The 25,133-nt window shown below is 58.3% G+C and overlaps 1 protein-coding gene across 2 annotated transcripts; it reads right to left on the bottom strand.

Annotated features, from left to right (window-relative positions):
- Positions 1-399: 399 nt before the first annotated feature.
- GDAP1L1 (ganglioside induced differentiation associated protein 1 like 1) lies at positions 400-24,645 on the bottom strand. Of its 2 annotated transcripts, XM_004612482.3 has the most exons (6): positions 24,268-24,621; positions 13,915-14,107; positions 12,245-12,418; positions 9,259-9,356; positions 8,090-8,204; positions 400-764 (listed from the first exon to the last, which is right to left on the bottom strand). In XM_004612482.3, exons 1-6 carry the CDS (start codon positions 24,517-24,519, stop codon positions 421-423), a joined length of 1,176 nt encoding a protein of 391 aa, XP_004612539.1. In that variant the 5' UTR covers positions 24,520-24,621; the 3' UTR covers positions 400-420. The 2 variants fall into 2 exon arrangements, with proteins under 2 accessions (XP_004612539.1, XP_004612542.1); XM_004612485.2 differs by lacking the exon at positions 12,245-12,418 and having other exon boundaries at positions 24,268-24,645.
- Positions 24,646-25,133: the final 488 nt, after the last annotated feature.

The following is a 25,133-nucleotide window of genomic DNA, read 5'->3' as shown; positions in this document are numbered from 1 at the left end:
CCCTTTCGGCTCTTCGGGGGCCTCCCGGGGGTGGGGGTGTCTCTGGGTCTCCAGCCCCACGCGGAGAGTCGAGTCTCGATGTTGGCTTTGTCCTGTGGAATAGTTCCCTGGGCGAGAGGGAAGGGGGGGAGGCGTGGGGTCAGGCGCTGGCGGCCCCCAGCACCTCCCGGTCCCTGGGGGGCCCGGGACTCACCTGGGATCCTAACCAGGCCCCGCACCGGAGACTCGTCACCTGGAATCGCAAGCAAAGGCCTCGGGGGGCCCCCCGGGTGTCTGCGCGCAGGCGCCGGCAACGCGGCTGCTAAACTAAGGGGCGTCTCCCACCTACGACAGGGCACTCCGGGCGGGGGGCAGGGCGGGGGGCTCGTGGGGAGGACACACAGCACAGAGACACCGGCAGTCAGGCCCCCAGGGCCGCCTCTAGATGTATTTTTTCTTGAGGTACCAGTAGGCAAAGTAGCCCATTCCGCCCAGGGAGCCCATGAGGAAGGACGCCCCCAGGAAGGAGGGCGGTTTCCGCTTGACCAGCCGGAAGGCGTTGGGGATGACGGCCGACAGCAGGGTGGTGTGGATGTCCCCCAGGACTTTCCGGAAGGCGAAGCGCTTCTGCACGCGCTCGAAGAAGGACTGCAGGTTGGGCCGGCTGCCGTCTTCCCAGTATTTCTTGGACAGTCCCAGGAACTTGAGGCGGTGCAGGGTGGCGCCCAGCAGCACGTCGGCCAGCGTGAAGGCACAGCCGCACAGCCACAGCTCGCACTTCTGCCCTGCGGGGGACAGCAGCGGACAGGGCAGCGGTCAGCCTCGCTCCCCGCCTCCCCGGGCGACTCGCTCCCGGGAGCCGCCAGTGCTCTCTCGACTGAGAGGTAGAGGAGCGGAGGCACGCCAGGACGGGGCTCAGAAAGAAGCCGGAAGAAGCGAGGCCTAAGTTTTGGTTGTTCCAGAATTCCCGGAACTGAGCACAGATTCCTGGAATGGAGTCCTGATTCCTCGAAGTGAGATGGCCACGGTGAGGCCAACTAAAGTTACCAATCAGGTGCAGGTAGAGAAAGCCCCCCCCCACGTGACCCTTATGTAACTCCAACTTATACCAATCAGCCAAGGACAAGTAGTGGAAAGTCCCTCAGACTGCAGCCAAGAAGATGGTCTTCGGAAATTCCCTGATATGTAATGTTATGGTATTAAAGCCCCTCACTCTTGAGACTTGGGGCCACTCCTTCCGAGAAGGCTGCCACTGTGTCCGTGAGCTGGACCAGGGCCCTAGCTCGAGCTAGCCAATAAAGACCCTTTGCTTATTGCATCGCAACCTGTCTTCGTGTGATTCCTCTGGGGAGATCTCGGCCCCGTTTAACAATACTGACTCTATGACTACTGATATTTTTTGGGGGAGAGTGGCTTTTTGGGTCACACCCAACTGCTCAGGGGCTACTCCTGGCTCTGCACTAAGGAATTACTTCTGGCAGTGCTCAGGAGACCATATGGGATGCCAGGGGTCGAGCCCAGGGCAGCTGCATGCAAGGCAAGTGCCCTCCCCGCTGGACTATTCCTCGGGTCCCAACTACAGATTTTTTTTTTGTCTTTTATTTCTTTGGAGGCCACAGTGGGCCATGTTTGGGGGCTGCTTCTGGCTCAGTGCTTGGGAGTCCCTCTGGCCTGGCTAAGATGACCATACAATGTGGGGGATCAAATGTGGGCCTCCTGCATATAAAACACATGCTTCAGTCATTGGACTTTTCTTCCTAGCCCTACATACATTTTTAAAATCAGCTGCCTTTTGAAGTGCAAGCCTGTATGCTTATTTTATTTTTAAACATTAGAAGGTGTGTTTCGTTAGAATATAGAGATTTGGGGGCCACGATATAACTCAAAGGACTGCACTGCAAGTGCCTCCAGGAGCACTCTGCAAGCACTGAGCTAGGAGTAGCACCTTTGCGTGTACAGCCCCCAAATTAATACAGGAGTATACATATATATACATATATACATATGTACACATCTATATTCACACTCATATATGCACATATACATGCTGGTATGGCCCCCAAACTAATATAGGTGTATATATGTACACATCTATACACTCATGTGCACACATACACATATATACGTATATATGGGTGCATATTCATATAACATTATGAGACACGCTGGGCCAGAGAAGTAGCTCAATAGATTAGGCACACGCTTTGCATGCAGAAGGCCCAGGTTGGATCCCTGGCACTGCACAGGCCTCTGAGAATCACTGGTGCTCCTCTGAGCGCCACTGGGTGTGGCCCCAAAATGAATCAGACCAACAAAAGAAATACTACACGTATTTTTATGCTAACAAATGGAAATCTCAAATATTTCCAAAACCAAGAAGAAAACTCAGCTAAGATTAGGACAGAAAGAGAAGTTATCCCAGAACTACGTCTCGCAAAGGTCCCAGGCCAAGGGGCTTTAAGGATGGAATATCATTTAGCTACTTCAGGTTCTGTTTCGGGGGTGAGGATGTGGCTCAACTCAAATATGTGAGGCCCGGGTTCAACCTTGGCGAGGCCAAAAAGAGATATTTTTCCTGAAGACTAGTTAGAATCAAAGGGACATTCTTTCTGCCTGACAGATTCTGGAGCTTTTCTCTTCAACTCTTCGCTTTTTTTTTTTTCCTTTGACTTTGAATTAATTTTTGTTTTGGAGCCACACCCATTGGTGCTCAGGCTCACTCCTGACTCTGTGCTCAGGAGTCACTCCTGGCGGGCTCAGGAGACCATTTGTAGTGCTGGGGATCGAACCCGGGTCAGTGCATGCAAGGCATGCGCCCTCCCTGCTATACTATGGCTCCAGCCCTGGGTGGATTATTTTTCATCTGTAGCACTGTAATCCTGTTGTTCATTGATTTGCTCGAGTGGGCACCAGTAACGTCTCCGTTGTGAGACTTGTTGTTACTGTTTTTGGCATATCCAATACACCACGGGTAGCTTGCCAGGCTCTGCCCTGCGGGCGGGATACTCTCGGTAGCTTGCCGGGCTTTCCGAGAGGAGTGGAGGAATCAAACCCGGGTCAGCCATATGCAAGGCAAACACCCTACCCGCTGCGCTATTCCTCCAGCCCATATTTTCATCATCAAATAGAAATCTTTTAAGGAAGAGCCGTAAGTCTCTGAGCCCCGCCTCTATCTCTTCACCCCCATTCCGAGCTCCCCGTGGGGCAGCTGGCCTTGACTTAGGGACCGTGTTTCCTGTCAAACAGCTTCTGAGGTTTCTCTCATGAGGTTTGGCCCCCGCTGGCCTGTGTCTCTGCTCTGACCTTCTCTTCTCTCACGGGGAGGGGACCCCGTTGTCCACTCTGTGTTCGTTCATCCACGGGTTCACAGTCACAAGGCCCAAGAGCTTGGGAAACACATTTGTCCCCTTGTCCGGACTCAAAGTTCTGGAGCTCTTTGTTTTAAATCACCTGAGCGCCCAAAGCTCCAGGCTGTGGTGAGCAAAGGACAGACTGATAATGCCCAGCTACTGGCCTGCCTTCCGGCCTTGTCAGTTGTTGACTTATCTCCAGCCCCTGGACTTCCCAAGAACTGCCCGTCTGTGCACTCTATACCCCCTGCTCCCAGAGTGACACTCTTTCAGTCTCTGGCCTTTACAGCTGCTGTACCCCACGCTCGGAACACCCCCCCTCTCTGCACTTCCTCTCTCTGCTCACCCGGAAGCTTGCCCCTCTGTACCTGGCAACTCTTTTTTTTTTTTTTTTTTGCTTTTTGGGTCACACCCGGCGATGCACAGGGGTTACTCCTGGCTCTGCACTCAGGAATTACCCCTGGCGGTGCTCAGGGGACCATATGGAATGCTAGGAATCGAATCCGGGTCGGCCTCATGCAAGGCAAACGCCCTCCCCGCTGTGCTATCGCTCCAGCCTGTGTACCTCTCAACTCTTGTTGCTCAAGTCTGATATCCCCCCACCAGCCAAGTCCAAATCTGCCTTTGCTGTGTGTCTCTCTGTGTCTTATCATCCATGCATTGATTTATCTGACAAATACATGTTTATCTGATAGATTATTCAGGGGATGAAGAGAGAACAGAGAAAAGAACCAAGGGTGGGCATCTCACGCTAGATGCAGGCCCTCAGGGCCAGAGCCCTAGTTCCGTGGGTCAGGCATTTGCCTTGCACGCGGCTGACCCAGGTTGGATCCCCGGCACCACCTTTGGTCTCCTGAGCCTGCCAGGAGTGACTCCTGAACACAGAACCAGGAGTAAACCCTGCGCACAGCCAAGATGTGGCCGAAAAACAAACAAAAAAATAGTTCCAGGACCCCAAGTAGAAAGCCACAGAGGGGACCAGAGAGATCTCGGAGGCGTGATTCCTGAGCACCGAGCCAGGAGTAGCCCTGAGCATCACTGGGTATGTCCCAGACACAAAAGATAAAGTAACTAAGGAGGGTGATAAGGGCATGGGGGTGGGATGGGAGATGAGTTGGGAGGGTGTGGGGTCCCAGAAATCAGAGAAGGAAATTTTCCCGGAAGAGGGAAAGACTCAGCTATGCTCACATACTGGAGAGACCCGGGAAAGAGCACTGAGAAATGGGGGGTGCACGGGGGGAGGGCTGGTGACTTTCACCAGCGCTTGGTGGGGCGGATGCTGATGAGGTTGCCGGTTGGGAAGAACTCAAGAGAGGGAGAGAGGCGAGGACCAGAGGCCGCGAGCAAAGATGGCTCCTCCTTAGTTCTGCTGGAAGTGAGGCAGGGACAGGCCAGAGGGGGCCAAGAAGGTTAGGTGGGCAAACCCCAAGCTGCTGACGAGAATGATCTAGAAGAGAGAAGGCCGTGATTCCACAGGCGGGCTGGGGGGGGGGGTGAGCCCCTAAGGGGACACTGAGTGGAGACCTCTGCCCTCCAGGGAAGGGGTTACCCCTGGCTAGGTCAAGGGCGTGCGTGCCGCTGGGATTTACCAAATATTTGTGAGCTAAATGTAAGAGACAGAGCAAGGGAGCCCTATGAAGGGATCGATGGTGAGAAACACCCCAGATGTGATTTAGGGGCTGGAGCGATAGGACAGGGGGAGGACGCTTGCCTTGCACGCGGTCAACCAGGGTTCGATCCTCGGCATCCCATATGATTTCTCGAGCAACGCCAGGAGTGACTCCTGCGTACAGAGCTCGGAGTAACCCCTGAGCACCGTCAGGTGTGACACTCCCCTCATCCGAGAAATAAACAACAGAGGTGATTTTTGTCTGGGGACACACCCAACGGTGCTCAGGGGTTACTCCTGGCTCTGCACTCAGGAATGAGTCCCAGTGATGGTTAAGGAAACATATGGGATGCCGGGAATCAAACTCAGGTCGGCCGTGTGCAAGGCAAGCGCCCTACCCGCTACACCATGGCCCCGGCCCCAACAGATGTGATTAACGAGGAAGCATCTTAGCCTTGGAATAACCGGGGGTCCGTGGGGGCACTGATGCTCGGAGACGAACACAGCTTTGCATGTTGCAGTTTACTGTCGGAGGGGAGGTGACAGCGAGCGTGGGGGAAGGGGCTTGGGTGAGGAGAAGGAAGGACACAGTGACTGGTATTCTGGAGAGGAGGCCTGGGGGAGGCCCAGTCAGGGTCAGTGCCGGCAGGAAGACAGACAACCCCTGGCCCAGTGACTCCCATGAGCTCTGCTGACCGCTGACCCTGGGCCTGCCAGTGAGGTCCCGCTGCCAGCTGGCCACAGTGGCGTCCCCTGGGGCACAGACGTGAGCCAGCCCGGTGGAGCCCTGCCCAGACATCCCACACACCACGTGCTGGGACAGGAGGCTCTTCCCCGAAGCTTGTGGGTTAAGCAGCAAAAGTTAGATTCGAGCCTCATCTCGGAGGCCTCCCGGGACTTCCCGCTGCAGGCCTGTAGGTAGTCTGAGTTCTAAATATAGGCAACATCCTAAATAGAGGCCAAGGTCTAGATTCTAAACAGAGGCCCATGATGTCACCTCTTTGTCACCAGCTCTAACGTCATTCATTCTCCTCACCTATCACACAGGAGCCAAGATGGGGTGATCCCCTACTAACCACCCACCACCCCCTTCCGCCTCTTACCCCCCTACCCAGCCCCCTCCCGGCCTCCACCACTGCTGCCTTTCAGGGCCTCTAGGCCAGCTCCTTCCGGTTCCTCAGACCTGGTCTTTAGCGCCACCTCCCGGTCTGGAGAGATAGTGCAGGAGGTGAGGTGCTTGCTCCCATCAACTGCCACCTGGATTATTCTAATCCCAGCACCACCTGGATCTAATCCCAGCTGCCACCTGGATTATTCTAATCCCAGTACCGCTGAGGAGCTGGTGAGTACAGAGCCGGGAATAGCCCCAGAGCACCATGGGGTGTGATTCCCAAAGCCCCAAATAAATTGATCTTATCTCCTTTGAGGCGTCTGATTCCATTCTCACCACTGGAGAATGGTGAGGCTGGGTCTGTCAGCCTGAGGGCCCACCCGAGAGGCCCCTCTGCCCTCAGGGCCCTGAGCACCCACTCAGGTTGCTTCTTCCTGAGGTCTGTGTTTTCCTTACTCACTGGGCCAGACCAGGTTGTTTTCCAGAATGGACTGGGGACAGCTGCCTTCTGGGGTTCCTGCTGGGCCCTGCTGAGGCCCGGGGTGTCTGGGGCACCCTATGCTGGAGGCCTTGGCTGAGATGTTGGGGTTCCTGCCCTCACTAGGAGCTGGTGTCCTTGGGCAAGTCATTATTAGTTTGCTGAGCTCCCCGGCCCCATCTTTTTTTCCGTTTTGGGGCCACACCCAGCGGTGTTTAGGGATTATTCCTGGCTCCGTGCTCCTGGAGGGCTGGAGGGACCATATGGGGATCCAGGGATTGAAACCAGGACAGTCACATGCCAGGCAAGAGCCTTACCCCCAGCCCTATCACCCTGCTCCCCCTTCCTGTCTTGAGATTGTGCCATCAGCTGTCATACATACTGAACTCTCCCAAGTGCCTCTGACTTTTACAAGAATCCAGCAAAATGGGACTAAGGTGTGATGCTGTTGTATCACCACCACACTGTATGGTTGAGGAAACTGGGGCTCTAATGGAGAAAACAAGAATGGGGAGGTAGCTTGGGGATGGGGGGGTAGATGCTTTGTTCTCGGGCACCACCTGGTCCCTGATTGTTGCCAGGGTTTACCCCTGGGCACTGAGCCAGATGTGTCCCTGAGCACTGCCAGTGTGTATCTCCCTCCCCTCAAATAAAAAAAAAAATAAGAAAACAGCTTGTGCAAGTCACACAGGACAGGTAGCAAAGCCAGACCACTAACAAGACTTCCTAACTCTAACTCCGTCTTTTCAGACACCATGCTCTGCAAGCCTCCCACATACATACATGAGCACATGTATGTGCGTGTGTGCGCTCATGCATGTGCACACGCATCGATGCACGTGTGCGTGTGTGTGCGTGTGCATGCATGTGTGCGCGTGTATGTGCGTATGCATGCGTGTGCCTGTCTGTGCGCGTGGGTGTGTGCGTGTGAAGCTGTGACTGTAACAGCACTTGCAGAGGCTGCATAAATTTGCATAGTTGAGAAGACAAGGCTAACAAGTCACCTAAAACAGAGCAAGATGGCAAGATCCAGAACACAGCCTGAAGGAGGAGGCGGTGGGGATGGTGCATGAGGAACCGGATCCAAAGGGCCGGAAGCGCATGCTCAGGCTTGGGGCAGAGGTGCGGGACAGCTCCGAAGCTGCACGCTCAGGGTCCCGGAGAGAGCCGCGTGGGAACAGAGAGCCCAGGAGTCGGGTGGGCCTGGCCGACTCCGGCTGCAGCAGGCAGCAGCTGCATCGCTGTTGTCCAAGTGCAGGGGAGAGGTGAGCTGGGCAGTGGGCAGGTCCCCACTGGCATCCTCGCCACCCTGCATTAAACAGCAGGGAATAAGCGAGGGGCTCCTGCTGGGGGAGCTATTGCACGAGGAGCCCTGTTAGAGCCGCATTTCACGTGGCCCGGAGAGGTGACAAGGGGGCGCCGCACAGCCTAGCAGTGACAACTGGACCCAAAGGCTCGCTGTGGTCTTGGGCGGGGAGGGGATAAGAGAGGTCAGGACGGGCAGGGCTAGGGCGGGCTGGAGGGGCTGCTGCACACCCCCGGAGCCGGGAGCTGGCACCCACCCTCGTTCTCCAGCTTCCTCTTCTCCAGCTCGGCCTCAATCTGGTCCAGCACCATGGCCAGCTCCCCGAGGATCTTCTTCAGGTAGCTCACGTCATCGTGCTCCAGGATCTTGGCCTGGGGGCAGAAGAGCTGAGTTGGTCTCCCGGGAGCTGAGACTGCAGAGAATGGCCTGAGTGGGTTCCCAACAAGGGAAGTCACCTCTAAGGCTCCCTAAGGCTATGGGCGTGGCTTCCCCCACCTTAACGCTGTGGACGTGGTTTCCTTCGGCCTAATGTGGGCGTGGCTTTCCTTCCCTAAATTTGTGGGCGTGGCTTCCCTCCCCTAAGGCTATGGGCGTGGCTTCCCACCCCTAAGGTGGTGGGCGTGGCTTCCCTCTTCCTCATGCTACTGGTGTGGCTTCTAGCTCCCCTAGGCTGTGGGCGTGGCTTTCCTCCCCTTAAGCTGTAGGCGTGGCTTCCCTCCCCCTTTCACCTCAGTGCTATGGACTTGCCTTCCTGCCTGCTTCCCTTCCAGAGCGGGACAGAGCTGCTCCTACCGGGTGCTTCTACAGGCTGATTGAGGGTTCTAGAGCCCCCTTTTCCGGGGTGCTGCTCTCAGCCAATGAAGAGCTCCCTAGAAATACTTGGGAGGAGCCAGAGCGATTGCGCAGCAGGTTGGGTGCCTGCCGTGCACGCAGCCAACCCGAGTTCGGCACCACGTGTATGATCCTCTGAACCCTGCCAAGAGCAATCCCCGAGTGCAGAACCAGGAGTGAACCCTGGGCACTGCTGGGTGTGACCCTCAAACCTTCCCCCAAAAGATAAAAAAATATTTGGGAGCCATCTCTCACCCACACCCCCCCATGCCTCCTGCAAGGCAATCTGGCATGTGACTGACCGGCACAGGGGATGAGAGGCTGCCCCGTCTCCAGTGGATCGGCCTTGTGTGCCCCTTATGCTCCAAAGCTCCCACAGGGCTCAGAAGAACGTGCCCTTCCCTTCTTCCCATCACCCCCTCTGCCCCACTGGCTTCTCCTCCTGCCCCTCTGCCTTTTTACTCACCCCTCCCTCTAAGACACAGGACTCCTCGTCAGGGCAGGCGTGTGTGTGCCCAGCCCAGCAGCCTGCGGGGACAAGCCCGCAGTTTTCCCACCCTGAGCTGGCTCCCGGCTGCCTTCCCCAGGCCTCACCATGAGCTTCTTCTGTTTGGAGAGGTAGGGCTCCGAAAACTGGGGTTCTTCTTCATGGTCCAGCTTCATGAGGTCTGTGGTGGCGTTGGCTAAGTGCCCTGCAGAGAGAACAGCCCCCAGTCTGGTCCTTTGGAGAACCAGGGTTCCCCCAGACCCTGCACATCTAGGAGAGGGCCCACCCCCAACATCTGTCCCAGGGGTCATTCTTCCCGGACCCCGGGACAGTGGACGGATCAGTGAGATCATCCAGCAGTGGGTTGGAACACGCATGACCCAGAGACACAGGCTTGACCAGGAAGGACAATGGGCAGGACGCTGTACTGCCCCCAAAGTCACTGGCCTCGGTGCAAAGCATCTAGAATGCTCCTGTCCCTGGAGTGTTCTGGACATGGGTGCAACCCTAACCCAAGTCCCGTACTCCAGCAAGTGTCTCTCCCACCGTTGCCTGCAGCAGGGAGCCAATATCCCACACGGTGAAGCTGGTTTACTGAAAGACAAACCCAAAAACCTACAGCCAGAGACTCTGGGTGTCTTGAAGCCTACACTTTGGTGAGACTAGCGTCCCTGGCGATTTAGGATCTCCACGACCTGGGACTTTTGTTTGGTGGGAGGGAGGGAGCAAATATTTGGGTCACACCGGGCAGTGCTCAGGGGCTGTTCCTGGCTCTGCTCAGGACGGATCCCAGGGGGCGCTCAGGGACCATAGGTGGTGCTGAAATCAAACCAGGGGCAGCGGCATGCAAGACAAGTGTCTGAACTCCTGTACTATCTCTCCAGCCCTACACCTGGGCTTTTAATGACGCCCCAAAGGCCTGAGTGATGGGAAGGAGGTCAAGGGTGGAATTCAAGTCAGCGCCTGAGAATGGGTCTCCAGAGGAGAGAGGTGTCCGTGACCTAGCCTGCACAGGAGCCAGGCCACCAGCTGGGGTTTCACACGAGGAGGTGGACACACACAGAGGGGGCAGGGGCAGTTCTCTGGCCCCATGTTCTCTCCCTACACCAACTCTATCTCCCACTGGGACTCCCCCAGACAGGAATATTTCAGCCCCTTCAAATCTCCATGTTGTCTGAATGTGCCAGACCATTCCAAACCTTCAGATCTTCCCTCACGCTTACTCCTCCTTCCTCCGAGAATCACCGTCTCTGGCCTCCCGACCGGCCCCTTCCAGACGGAGCTCAAGGTCACCTCCCCTGCGAATGCTTCCCTCTCGAGATCTCACATCTGACGCCCTTGTCCTCGGGTGCACTCTATAGATATCTGCCCATGGGCCAACCAGAGCTGGCACAGCCCTGCCCCGTTCGCTGTGAAGTCTGCGTGCAGAGCGTTTCCTGCCTGTGTGCGGTGCACAGCCTGTACTGATGCACATGGCGTTTTGATGCAAGATGACTTGTCTCTGGGTGGGTGTCTTCCCCCAGCATCTGAACCTCCAGAGAACAGCGGCTGGGCCAGATTCATCTCTGTTCCCTTCCGATCCAGCACAGGCCTGGTGCGGAACACAGGCTGGGTGAGGATGTCAGGAGTGAATGAAGGTGTGAGATGCCGCCTCCTCCTCCCCCACCCTGCTCCATACAATGACCAGACCCCTAGGAAATGCACCGTCAGCTCGTGCAGGCTTGAGGGCTGTGTCTCACGGATGTTTCATACCCTTGAAGGTCAAGGCCAGCTTCTTCTCTCTGCCAGTGGCCTGGAGTCGCCCGTGAGATTCTCTAAAGACTCTGGTAGGCCAGGCCAGGCGGTGGGAAATAATTAGGGTCTAATAATTGAGATTAATTAGGGTCTCTGCCTACCCAAAGGTACCACCCTTCTTCTGGAACTGGACAGGAGCCCTGAGCTCCCCTCTGCCTCTCCAAGGAGAAAGACCCCCGCCCTTGTGCCCGACAGAGGGAGGGAAAGTGCCTTCCCCAGCCCTTCCACCTCCACTGCTCACCCAGAGGCAACCAGGACCACTTCTGGGTCCAACCACTCATCTCCAGTGACCTGTTTCTCCTGTGTTGTCCACGGGACTCTGACCCACTCCTGCCAGATCCACTCTCCGGGCTCCACCGGGGTGACCTCCAGGCCGCTAACTTTCCTTGGCTCCCCTTTGCCCTTGTCTCCTCTGCTCGGCCCTGAAGGCTATTGGGTTTCAGGAGTCCCTGCACCCCGCAGTCTCCCTGTCCTAACTCTGGCACTAGGTTAATTTTTTTTTTTTTGCCCTTTTGGGTCACACCCACCAATGCACATGGATTACACCTGGCTTTGCACTCAGGAATTACTCCTGGTCTTGCTCAGAGACCATACGGGATGCTGGGAATTGAACCTGGGTTGGCCGCGTGCAAGGCAAATACCCTACCCACTGTACTATCACTGCAGCCCCCAGGTTAAACATTTTTAATTGGGGCCAGAGCATGTGTACCAGGGTTAAGCGTGCTTGTCCCAGTTCGATCCCGGGCATCACTAGGACTTGCACAGAGCTAGGAGTAAACCCGGAGCACCACTGGGTGTGTCTCAACTCCATCCCCAATATTTTTCACCAACTGTTTTTTTTGGGTTTTACTTTTAAAATTCAGGGGGCGGGAACTGGAGCAATAGCACAGCAGGGAGGGCTTTTGCCTTGCACATGGCAGAACCAGGTTCAATCCCTGGCACCCTATATGGTCCCCCGAGCACTGCTAGGAGTGATTCCTGAGTGCAGAGCTAGAAGTAACCCCCAAGTATCACCAGGTGTGGAGCCAGAAAGACCAAAAATAATAATAATAATAATATAAATAAATTCTGGGCTGGGGTCCCCGGCTCTGTATAGGAAGGGAGCCCGAGTGTTGGGGTACGAGACAGGAAGGGGGCGGGGGTTAGGGGGAAGAGAGAACACGTGGGAGAGGGGGACGCAGGGTGAGAAAGCGAGAAAGGAATGGAGTGAGAAGGAGAAAGACGCCAAGGGACGGAGGGACAGGCTCGGCGGGAGGGCCCCTGGCAGACGCGGGGACCCTGGGGCCCCCCTGCACTCACTGCGGATCTCGGCCGTGGCGTACTTGGGGATCATGGAGTCGGTGGTGAGCTCGGGGTGCAGGATGCAGCCGTGCGTGTAGGCGTCCATGGGCAGCGCGTCCAGCAGCTCCCGGTACTGCAGTACCCGCGCGTGCTGTGGGCTGCCCGCCTCGGGCATCAGGGCCACCACGTGCTCTGCGGGGCGCAGCGGGGCGGGGCTGGGGCGCAGGACCTCCAGCCACCCAGCGCCCGCCCCACCCCCAACTTAGAGAGGCCGGCCTCAGCCACTGCCCTCTCCCCCTCCCCCCACACCCTGGAACTATGTGACTTCACGGCTCGGGGCCCTGGCCTCCCTGGAACTATGTGACGTCACGGCTCGGGGGCCGGCCTCCCCATGCCTGAGCCGGACATCAAGTCCAGGGGCCCCGGGGATCCTGCCGCCTGCCCCCTCCTCAATAGAGCTGTGCTCCTGGGAATGGAGTGGGAGGCCTCTTTGCAGCCCCCGGCTCATTCCCACCAACGGGAAGCGGGTTCTGGGTATCTGAAGCTGAACCCTCCTTGGTTCTGCTTAAGCAGTGGTTGGGGACCCAGTGGCCACTCCCCCCCTAGTCAGCCCACCCAACCCGCGTCAGCCAGGCATGCAGCCCTGCTGGGGCCCAGGTGGGGCTGCTTGGGGTCGCCCCCGGGTGCTCAGGGGGCCAAGTGGGGCCAGGGATCTAACTCGGGTTCTGGCATGTGCAAGGGATGCCCCAGGCAAGCCTTCTGGAACTTTCGTTGTTGACCCCAAATTCACATTCTTTTAATTAAAAAAAATTTTTTTAATTAACCAATGTCCCCTGCTTTTGACAGAGACTTGCCCATGTCCGAGGCTATACCCAGGCCTGCAGAGCTCCTGGGAAGATGGCAGTGGCCCCGGTAAATGTTTCTTTACTGTTTAACTGATTTAGAAAGAGGGGAGGGGGGAAAAGCGAGATGTGTGTGCAAAAGAGAACACGGGCTTCTCCAGAGAGGGAAGCAGAGGCCAGCGAGCGAGTTCAGGGGGAGAGCGGGTTTGGAGAGCGAGCATCCCCCGTAAATATTTCCAAGGGGGGCTGGAGAGATAATACAGTGCGTAGGGCGTTTGCCTTGCACACGGCTGACCTGGGTTCGATCCCCGGCATCCTATATGATCCCTCGAGCACCGCCAGGAGTAATTCCTGAATGCAGAGTCAGGAGGAACCCCTGAACATTGCCTAAAAAGCATATATATATGTGTGTATATATACACATATACATATATATATATGGACTGGAGTGATAGCACAGTGGGTAGGCCGTTTGCCTTGCACGCGGCCAACCCAGGTTTGATTCCTCTGTCCCTCTCCGTCCCTCTCAGAGAGCCCAGCAAGGTACTGAGAGTATCCTGCCCACAGGACAGAGCCTGGCAGTAGCTTGCCGTGGCGTATTCGATATGCCAAAAACAGTAACAACAAGTCTCACAACGGAGACGTTATTGGTTCCCGCTTGAGCAAATCGATGAATGGGACGATGAACGGGACGAAATATATATATATATTTCTAAGGGGGACACCAGAGTGGGGGTGTCTGGAATTCCCCAGGCATGTGCAGCCTGCCTGAGGTTTGCCTTGGGGGTGCGCAGGCCCCGCCCCGAGGGCGTGTCCTCTGCGGGGGCCGCCCCGGCGCAGCCTTACCCCCAGTGAACGTGCGCTCCACGTAGTCGATGATCTGGTCGTAGTCGCTGATGATGTTGTCCCGGTGGATGATGACGGGCACCTCCTCACCCAGGTTGAGCCGCATGAACCACGGCTCCTTGTGCTCGCTCTGCGGGAGGCTCACGTCCCGCTCCTCGCACGCCAGCCCCTTCTCAGCGATCACCAGCCGCACCTGGGGTGGGCAGAGCGGGCAGCAGTGACCACGCGGACGCTGTCTGGGCGCCGGGGCAGAGTGGGCAGCAGTGACCACGCGGACGCTGTCTGGGCGCCGGGGCAGAGTGGGCAGCAGTGACCACGCGGACGCTGTCTGGGCGCCGGGGCAGAGTGGGCAGCAGTGACCACGCGGACGCTGTCTGGGCGCCGGGGCAGAGCGGGCAGCAGTGACCACGCAGGCACTGTCTGGGCGCTGGGGCAGAGTGGGCAGCGGTGACCACGTGGACACTGTCCGGGCGCCAGTGCAGAGTGGGGAGCCAGTGACCACGTGGACACTGTCTGGGTGCGGGGCAGAGCGGGGAGCCAGTGACCAAGTGGACACCGCCCAGATGCCGAGGAAGAGTGGGCAGTCAGTGACCGTGTGGACAGCACCCGGTGTGCAGAGCAGGGCAAGGGGCGGGGGGGGGGTTGCCGCAAACACACCCCCACTTGCTGGGGGCTGGGGGCAGTGGGGGGCCACTGCGGGACATCCCCGGGGGAGGGTCCTGCCCCTCTGTTGCACGTGCAAAGAATCCTTACAGTTTACGCGTCTGGTCCCTTGATGGCAAACAGAACCCAGCGCTGCCTGGGTACTCACGCCAGGCCGTGCACGGTCACGGCTGGACACTCAGCCTGGCACCGAGCAACCAGAAGCTGAATTTCTCAAATCTCTCAGCCAGTGAGGGGGAGAATAACCAGTCAGCACCAGGGGCATCCTCCCCGGCCCCCCAGCACCTTCCCCTTTAGCTGGACACTCACAGGAACTTTCAGGTGGATGACCAGCTCTCGGTTTTTCCTTCATGATGAAACAAAAGCCCAGAAAGGGCAAGTAGTTTGCCCAGAAGCACACAGCACTTTAGTCACAATCGTTCTCAAGCAAACAAGTGAGTTGGTGGAAGCTAACGGCCTCGAGACCATGACCCAGCCCAACGCTTCTGACCTGGGAGCAATCAGAAACCCTCCAACGTCCCCCGCTTTTGACAGAGACTTGCCCAAGGGCCTGGGCAATGCCCTTCCTCCCGCTCGGGAGTCCACTGAGGGGGCCAGGGTGTCCCCAAGACTCACTCTCCCGCATGTCAATGCCCCCCACTCACCACCCTCCCTCCTGTCTCCAGGAGTCATGTACCCCAGAGTGGGCCCAACTCTCATATTTACTTGTGAGTGACTTGGTGTAACCACTAGGCTTACAGGCACCCGCCTCAGTTTCCTCACTTCTCTGCGGGGGGCCTGACAAGCAGTTCCGTGAGGGTCAAACATACAGGTCCCGTGGCATGTGAAGGCAGTATCAAGAAGTCACGTGTGTCAGCTCTTTGCCTTGGAGCAGGCTTTGGAGGACTGTCTAGTGCTGGACTCGAAGGCTGTCTCTGCTATATTATTTGCTCTGTGACCTTGGGAAAATCACTTGGCCTCTCTGATGCCTAGTTTCTGTGAAATGACAGTGCTTCCTTGGAGGCTGATGCAAGGTGAGATGGGTAATGTAAATAAGTGCCCCCACAGGAAGCCATTCCATGAATAACAATTCTCTAACATCACTGTGATCACACCTGCACACCCTCTCCCCTGCCCCTCGCGCCCCTGGCGGATGTTTCAGAGCACTTATTTTCCACTGCTGGTCCGCAGGAATCTTGTAAGTCACAGCAGCTCAACACCCGGCACACGTGGTTCAGCAGTGTGTTATTACCAGCATCACCGTGAAGGCTCTTTATCATGATTTTGTTTTGTTTCAGGGCCACCCCCAGCGGTGCTCAGAGCTTACTTCTAGCTCTGCACTCAGAGGTCACTCCCGGCACTGCTTGGAGGATCGTGTGGGTGCTGGGGATCGAACTGGGTCAGCCACATACGAGGCAAGCGTCTAACCGCATTGAACCATCTCTCCTGCCCCTATAGTACTTTATCACATCTGCCTCAGAGGTCTCCGGATTACATTTCCTCTAGACACAGGTGTGCAGGAGTGCAGGTTGAAAACTGTATCCCATGCCCCACCCACAGCACTGTTAGGAATGCGCCTTCTCTTTGGGGGGGTTAGGGGGGGCAGATGGGATTAATCTCCAAACCCCCAAATCTCACTTACAGACCCGTCTGCCCTGTTTGCCAAAGGCAGGCACTGCAGTGGGCTGGGGCCACCGCAAAGCTGTGTGGCCTTAAAGCATCCCCCCACTGCCCAGTGGCAGGTGGGTGGCCACAACATCATGACCACACAGGGCACCGGGTGGGCTTGGCAGCCCCGACAACAGGAAGCAACCATATGCCACCTCCAGCAGGGCAGAGGCTGTGGTCGAGGGCCAGTCCCAGGGGTGTGTGTGTGTGTGTGTGTATGTGTGTGTGTGTGTGTGTGTGCGCGCGTGTGAGAGGGACCACTGTGTGTGTGTAAGCATGAGAGGGACCACTGTGTGTGTGTGCATGTGTGTGTATGAGCATGAGAGAGACTGCTCTGTGTGTGTGTGTGAGCATGAGAGGGACCGCCGTGTGTGTGTATGTGTATGAGCATGAGAGAGACCGCCGTGTGTGTGTGTGTGTGTGTATGTGTGTGCGCATGTGTCTGAGCATGAGAGGGATCATTTTGTGTGTGTGTGTGTGTGTGTGTGTGCATGTGTGTGTCTGAGCATGAGAAGGATCATCGTGTGTATGTGCGTGCGTGCATGTGTGTGTGTGTGTCCTGGAAGGAGTGACTGAGCGTTCATGCACACATGCATGCGGTGAGTGTGCCTGCATGTCTCTGTAGGATGCCGCTCGGAGGAGCCCCAGAGGCATCTCGGGAAGGACCCACGCCATCCCGTGTCTATCCCTCCCCACTGTCCACTGGACTGCCCCGCCAAGCTGAGCCCTCAGAAAGGGCAGAAAGAAACCAACCAGGCCTCTGCCCTCGGCAGGTGGGTATTTGATCTTGCACCCTGGCAGGGCACTTGCCCCTGGGACCACTCCCTGGCTCTGGGCCTCGAGCTCTAGTGAAGGTGCCAGGTGGGGCTGCGGCCCAGGGGGAAGCGACTGTCCTGAGAGGCCAAATGGCTGTGCTTCCACTGCCCCTGGGTCCCGCTGGCCGGTGGCCGAGGAGGCTTCCTCCTTCAGCCAGGCTTGCGGGGGGGGGGGGGGGCGGGGGAAGGGCTTGCAGCCACCAAGGCCATCTGCCATCTCTGCCCTCCAGGGCCCGGGTGAGCCCAGGGTGGTCACCACGTGGTGTGCAGAGACATCGGCCACCCTGGGCGGGCCGTCTGCCCCGCGGGGGCTGAGATGCACCCTGGGCTTGTGGCTGCCATAGCTATGCACCGTCCCTCCTCACTGTGGCCCTGGTTTATGGGGAACTTTGTGAGGGGCTGGGTGGGCGTCTGCCCAGCCACCCAGCCATTCAGTTGCTGTGTGATTTTGAAAGAGACGGAGTCTCTGGATCTTTGTTTCTCCTAAATAGCTTTTAATATTGGGGGGGGGGCGGGCTGGAGGTGCCCATCCGGCAATGCTCAGGGCTTACTCCTGGCTCTGCTCAGGGTGGTGCCTGAGGGACCAGATGTGGTGCCAGGGATCAAACTGGGGTCAACTACATGCAAAGCAAACACCTTAACCTCCGAAATGCTTTTGCTTTCAGATGAATAAATGTTATTCCTTGGAGCAGTTGTAGATGTGCAGAATCAAATGTCTTTACTATTTTGGGAGACGGTGCCCCTGCCCCCAAGCAGTGCTCAGTGGACCAGGGGCTTCTCCCTGCCATACTCAGCTAATGGGCTCAATGTGCTCAGTGCTCCTGGCCCGGAGGTGGCAGAGACCTTCGGGTCACACCCAGCCCTGCTCAGTATCTCACAGCACAGGCTCAAACTCGGAGTCTGGTGCGTGCAAAACACACACCCTTCACCCCTGAATTATCTCTCTGGCCCAGGAAAACATTTCGTTTGTTTGTCTGGGGGCCACCTGGAAATGCTCAGGGGCTGCTCCTGGCTCTGCACTCAGGGTTCACTGCTGGTGAGGCTCAGGAAGCCATGGGGGATGCCGGGGATCGAGCCTACGTTAGCCTCGTGCAAGGCAAGCATGTTACCCGCTGTGCTAGCTCTCTGGCCCCAAGAAATATGCATTTTTTTATTAGGCAATACCTTGTGGCCTTAAAGTGTTTCATTTTCCTCCCTCTGGTGTTGCTGATCGAACCCAGGGTCTGAGACCTGTCACCTCATGTCACACTTGTGACCAACCACTGAGCCACATGCCCAGCCAAATGTGTCCCTTCGAAAGGTCACTCTGGACTGGACTAGCTGCGGGAGGCCCAGGTTCCACTGTCAGGCACCGTGTGATTTGCCCTGAGCACTAAGCCAGGAGTAGCCCCTGAGTACTGCTGGGTGTGCCCCCAAATCAAAATGAGTAGATCAATGAAAAGGTATCCGTTTACCCAGTGCCTTGCTTCTCGGGTGCTGACTCCAGGGCTAGGTGTAGTTTTATGTGGCATGGCTGCATACCCCAACTGGAAGGTCACAAGGACCCCACAGCAGGACAGGCACAGGGAGGCAGCCACGTGCTCTGACCTGTCCAAAAACAGTGAGTTGATGGGAACAAAGAAAATCTCTGAGAGCGAGAAGGAGGCTGGGGAGGCCAGAGAGCTGGGTAGCAATATGAATTTTTTTCTATTTGCTTTTTTAGGTCACACCCGGCGATACTCAGGGGTTACTCCTGGCTCTTTACTCAGGGATCATTCCTGGTGGCACTCGAGGGACCATATGGGGAGTTGAGAATTGAACCCAGGTTGGCCGCATGCAAGGCAAAAGCCTTCCCTGCTGTACTATAGCTTTGACCCCACAATTAGTTTTTTTTCTGTTTATTTTATTATTTATTTATTTTGCTTTTTGGGTCACACCTGGCAATGCTCAGGGGTTACTCCTGGCTCTGCACTCAGGAATTACTCCTGGTGGTGCTCGGGCGACCCTATGGGATGCTGGGAATCGAACCAATTGTGCTATTGCTCCAGCCCCTCTGTTTATTTTTTTTTCTTTTTGAGTCACACCCGGCAATGCACAGGGGTCACTCCTGGCTCTGCACTCAGGAATCACCCCTGGTGGTGCTCAGGGGACCAAATGGGATGCTGGGAATCGAACCCGGGTTGGTCGTGTGCAAAGCAAACGCCTTCCCCACTGTGCTATCGCTCCAGCCCCTCTGCTTATTTTTTGAGAGCCACATCCAGTGGTGCTCAGGGGTCACTCCCAGCTCTGTACTCAGGAATTACTCCTGGCGGTATTTGGGGGACCACATGGGGTGCCAGGGATCGAACCAGGGTCTGCAGTGTGCAAGGCAAATGCCCTCCCCGAAGTACTATCACTCCCATCCCTGAGTGGCCATTTGGAACGGGCCTCTCGGAGGAGGGGAACCTCCGGGCAAAGGTGCAGATGGGGCTCGGGCAGGGATGGAGGGGAGAGCTCCAGGCACAGGGAACCCCGGGCGCAGGCAGCCAGGAGCCCAGTGGGGCTGGAGTCAGGGCACGAGGACCCTAGAGGGGTGGGGCAAAGGGGGATCATGCACAGGACCGGCCACCCTAAGTCAGGGCCAGTCCTTGACCCGGGCTGGGAACTTGATGTCTGTTCGCAGGAGCCTCACGCTGCCCCGGAGCCTCCCTTCAGCCCGGAGCGGGGCCGACAGGGCACGCTGGAGGCAGCAGAGCCTGGCAGACCGGCACCACGAGGAGTCGGTTATTTTCATCACTCCAGCACTGTGTGCAGGCACTCATCACGACTTCCCGGCAGCCCGGCCTCGCCACCGCGTTACATAATGGGTTAATCCAGAGCCACACTCGGGATTACATAACGGGCCCAGCTTCCCGCCCCGCCCCGCAGGTCGCTCTGCTCAGAGCTGATTGGGCTCCTGTCACCAGAGCCACCCTCTGGCTTGGGTTGTCTTCTTGGTAAAAGCATGGCCTGGGGAAAAGTCTCAGGCTTCCCCGATGCATTAGGGGTTCGTGACCAGAAGCCCCCAGCAGGCGGCGGGGCCTGACGCCAGTGGGAGGACTCTGCCTCTCCCTCCTCCCAGATCCCTGGGGAACCACGGCAGGTGTCCAGAGTGGGAGAGAGCCGAGGTGTGCAGCCTTTCCTGTGGGCCACACCAAGCCGGTCAGGGTGGCAGGGACAGGGCAGGGGTGGGAGCAATGCCCAGGAGTCGGATTCTGGAGGAAGGGGGAGAGGTCATCTGGCGTCACTCGTACCCCCCCTATTATATATGAGGAGGGACCTCTGGGTGCCCTGGGCAGTCCTGGGTGTCTGATTTGGCCCCTGGGAGCATCCACTTCTGGGTCTTTTATTTGGGGGCCGAAAGTTGGGCCAGAGACACTTTCCTCCCTCAGACACCCCACACAGGAGGGCTGGGGGCCTGGGATGAAGCCCCTTGAAGAGGCTTGCTGCAGAGTGCCAGTCAGGCCCCCCGACTCCTGCGCACAGGGCACTGTCCAAGACCTTGGTCCCCTGACCCCTTCAGGAATAGGTACTTGACTCATTTTCTTTTTCTTTTTGGGTCACACCCGGCAATGCACAGGGGTTACTCCTGGCTCTGTACTCAGGAATTACTCCTGGCAATGCTCAGGGGACCATATTGGGTGCTGGGAGTTGAACCCGGGTCAGCCACGTGCAAGGCAACCGCCCTACCCGCTGTGCTATCGCTCCAGCCCGGTACTTGACTCATTTTGCAAAAAAAAAAAAAAGGAAGCCAGAGAGGGTAAGGAACCTGTTCGGGGTTGCAGTTGAAGAAGAAATCTTGGGTTTTGTTTGTTGCACATCTGGCAGTGCTCAGGGCTTACTCCTGACTCTGTGCTCATGAATGACTCCTCGCAGGCTTGGGGGGGCTACATAGGGTGCTGGGGATTGAACTGGGCTGTATTCGAGGCAAGTGCCCTCCCTGCTGCACTATTGCTTCAGCTCCTCCATCTTGGTTTATAAAGTCAGCAGGGGTGAGGCTAGGATGTCCCAGGCTCAGAGCACACAGGGATGGAGAAATGCTTCCAGTTTGGGGGTGGGGAGGAGGAGGCAGGTTAAATCCTATAATGAGTTCAATTTCCTACTTAGGAAACCAAGGACCAGAGAGGGTGAGGATTTATGTGTGATCACACAGCACCCAGACGTGGGGGTCTTGGCTCCGTGTGCTCTATGCCCCTTCCTTTTGTGAGGAGGTAGGTTTTATACCACACCAATTGTCCCCTGGGCCAACTCCTGGCTCCGTGCTCAGGGATCGCTCCTGGCGATACTTGGGTATCCTCTGTGGTGTTGGGATCCAAGCAGGGCTGGCATGTGCAAGCGAGCCTGCCCACCCCGGTACTGTCTCTGTCCCACCATCCTTTCAGCATCACCCCCACCCCCAAGGGAGGAGGAGGGTGAGGTTATCTACTACATCAGCAGCGCCCTAACCTCTACCCCGTGTACTCAGGGCGCCCTCTGAACCCCGTGACCCAAAGGTCACCTGTGGCGGCACCTGGACATGCCCCCTGAGGCTGTTTTCAGGGCCCTGTGCCAGAGACCATTCAGAGTCCACAAGGTGCCCCCCTTCCATGCCACAGGGGGCTCCTGCATATCTCGGATCCTGCGTGGCCCTGCGCCGATGCCCACACACGCACAGGCCCTGCGCGGCCACATGGCCGCTCCCCTCCCACCTGCCCTTGTACTGAGAGTCCAGCCTGAGCCACTGTCCCTGCCAGGTGCTGCTCCGGGCCAGTGTCTGGACACATGCGCTGAACTCACCCCAGACCATAGTGCTACTCTTCCTCCCAGCCACAGCCGAGGGGGCGGTCTGCCTGGCAGCGGAGAGTGAGGCCTGGGCAGTTTGGCCTCAGGGTCTGAGTTCCGTCCCCCCATCACCGTCCTGCTGCCCTCTGGCTATGGAAGGTCCCCCAATATTCTGGAAGAGCCACCACAACTCCCTGGGGACAACCTGTTCTGTGTGTGTGTGTGTGTGTGTATGTGTGTGTGTGTGTGTTTGGGCCATACCCAGTGATACTCAGGGCTGACTCCTGTGTGTGTGTGTGTGTGTGTGTGTGTTTGGGCCATACCCAGTGATGCTCAGGGCTGACTCCTGTGTGTGTGTGTGTGTGTGTGTGTGTGTGTGTGTGTTTGGGCTATACCCAGTGATGCTCAGGGCTGACTCCTGTGTGTATCTGTGTGTGTGTGTTTGGGCCATACCCAGTGATGCTCAGGGCTGACTCCTGTGTGTGTGTGTGGGGGGGGGGCCATACCCGGTGATGCTCAGGGCTGACTCCTGACTCTGCACTCAGGGATCACTCCTGTGGGTGCTGGGGGTCGAACCCGGGTCAACCTGTTCAGTCCCAGAACAATCTATTTTCTGCACCATCAGTTCACACACCATTGAGAACAGATGTTCCCCAGATGTTCTACATGGCAAGTGCCCTATGGGCCCAGAGAGGGAAGGAGGCCAGCTTGCTGAGCTGCTGCTCTGTTCACACATGTCACACTCACACCCTCTCAGTCTCCCAGGAGTTCTGCAGGGTCAGAGGCAAAAGTCTCCCTCTGTTGGGTGAGGATGTTGGGGCACAGGGAGGTAAAGTGACTTGTCCAAGGTCACCCAGCCAGAAAGCACTCCAGAGCAGATTGAGACTCGGATCACCAGACCGCAAAGCCCAGCCCTCTGTGCCAGGCTACATCCGTTCTAAGCCCCCCTGAGAGCCCCTTCGAGTTCCCTGGGCAGACGGAGGCCCTGGTCAGAGAGGCAGAAGGACACGCTGCCCGCCTGGGTTGGATGCTTGCTTACAAGTGGAATCATAGCAAGTGGCCCCACCACTGAGTAAGGGGTCCAGAGACCCAGCCTGCGGGAATTATTCCTCTGCCCTCCATCCGGCCAGCTGCTGGGGCCAGCTCCCGGGTAGCGGGCGGGAGGAGGCTCTGGAACCCAGAGGTCAGTGTGATGCACTCGCAACCCCTCCCCGCAGTGAGCACGCACCCGGCAGGTACGGACGCGCTCCAGCGTGACCTTGGCTGGCCCGAGCCCTCCTTACCCAGCACCTTGGTGCGACCAGAACCTGGCTATTAACAGAACTGGCCCCGTGCCAGGCACCACCACGGGCACTAGGTGGGCACACCTCACTTCGCCCCCGGTGAGGACCCTGGAGGAACGTGGCACCAGAGCGGCACCCCAGAGGGCGGGGGAACAGAGACTTGGGAAGGGCCGAGGGGCGCGGGAACGCGGGTGTCCGGGGTGGGACACGACACGGGCGGCGGGGGCATCGCCGGCGTCCTGCAGGGATTCTAACGTGAGCCCGAGCGTCAGCGCTGCCACGCCAGAGCCCGAAGGACTGCCAGCTCTCAGCAACCCTGGAAAGCGGTGTGGGGTTTGAAAGGCATGATTATCCACCAGGAATAATGTCATTTTCCAGAGGGTGAAAGAGGGCCAGGACCAAGCCCAGACCCAAGTCTTTGAATTCCAAGGCCCTTTCCTTTGTGCAAAATCGTTCTCTCCGTGTGGAAAGTAAGTGCAAGGAACAAAGGAACCTTCCAGGCTGACGTCCCGGGTCTGTGACCTGGCTGCCCCTGAGGCCCCGGCGAGGACTCTGGCCGTGGTGCTGAATCGTGGTCCTCAGACCGGAGGGGGCCCAGGGCGGATTGGCGCCCCCAGAGGCGCCCCAAGCTCCCGGGAGCCGCGCTGGGCCCTCACCCCCAGGAAGCGGGAACCCGGTAACTCCGCACCAGGCAGGATTCCCAGGTGTCCCCGCCCCCCGCCGCCCACCCCTGCGTCCCTGAGATGCCCGGGGCCCTTCTGGACCTTTTAAAGCAAAACCGCTCGGAGCCGGGCCGCGCTCCTTTCTCAGCTCCAGACACGGGGGAGGGGACAGGGCCAGCGCCCGCGCCGGCAACCCCCAGCCGGGCCGGCGGGGCAGAAGCACTGCGGGGCGCGGAGGGGCCCCCCCGGGGCCTGGGACAGCGGCGAGGAGGGAGGCCCCGCTGGGGGCGCTCGGCGGGGGGTGCAGGCCGGAGCCCCGACCAGGCCCACTCCCCTCCCCTCGCCTTTGTCTCTTCGCGCGCCCCGGGAGAGAGGTCGTGGGGGGTGGGGGGAGGCTGCAAGAACTGGGGGCGATGCACGGATGCCGCGGGGGGCCCGCGATGGAATCCGTCGGCGCGCGGCGCGGACCCCCTCCCGCCCCCACCGCGGCCTGCGGGGTCCGCCCGGCCCCGGGCCCCCCTCTACCTTCTGGGAGCTGAAGGACTGCGTCCAGTGGTAGAGGACCAGGCTCTCCTTGGGCCAATGGGCGGGGCTGGCCGCCTCGGGCGCGTCGGGGGCCTCGGCCGGCTTGGCCGCATCGCTCTCCAGCGCCGAGATGGGCCACCAGCTGCAGTTGGTGGGGGTCAGGTTGTTGGGGGTGGCCATGGCGGCCCCGCGCTGCCAGCGAGCCGAGCGGGAGGCTGGGGCGGCGGCGGCGGCGGCTCTCGCGCCCCGCATCACATGGGCCGGCCGAGCCAGCCCTCCGCGCGCGCTCCCCGCCCGCCCGGCCGAGGCATTACTCAGCGCGCGGGGGGAGGGGCGGGGATCCCGGGAGCGCCCGCCCCCCGCGCCCCCCGGGGCCCGCCCGCCGCCGCCGGGCACCCCGCGCCCGGGACCCGTGGCAGAAACGCCTCCGGGGATGCCCGCGGCCCCGGAACGCGCTCCGCGGTGCCTGCAAAGAGCTGGGCTCGGCCGAGGCTGGTGTGGGGGTAACTTTGCTCCTGCAGGACCTCTGAGCGCAGGAGGGAGCAGAGCCCGATTAACCGGACACACACACACACACACACACACACACACACACACATGCACATGCACACACACATGCATGCACACACAAGCACATATACACATAAGCATGCATACACAGGCACTTGGTGAGCCCAGGGTGCTGTGGGGAGGGCTGCAAACACACACACAAACACACACAAACATACACACACCCCGTATACACACACCGGCACTTGGAGAGTTCAGGGCGCTGTGCAGAGGGCTGCACACACACAAACACGCACACAGACACACACACAGGCACTTAGCAAGCCCAGGGCTTTATGCGGAGGGCTGCACGCGCG

Source organism: Sorex araneus, chromosome 5, assembly GCF_027595985.1.
Source record: "Sorex araneus isolate mSorAra2 chromosome 5, mSorAra2.pri, whole genome shotgun sequence".
Taxonomy (NCBI): Eukaryota; Metazoa; Chordata; class Mammalia; order Eulipotyphla; family Soricidae; genus Sorex; species Sorex araneus.
This window is presented reverse-complemented; position numbering and strand designations above follow the sequence as displayed.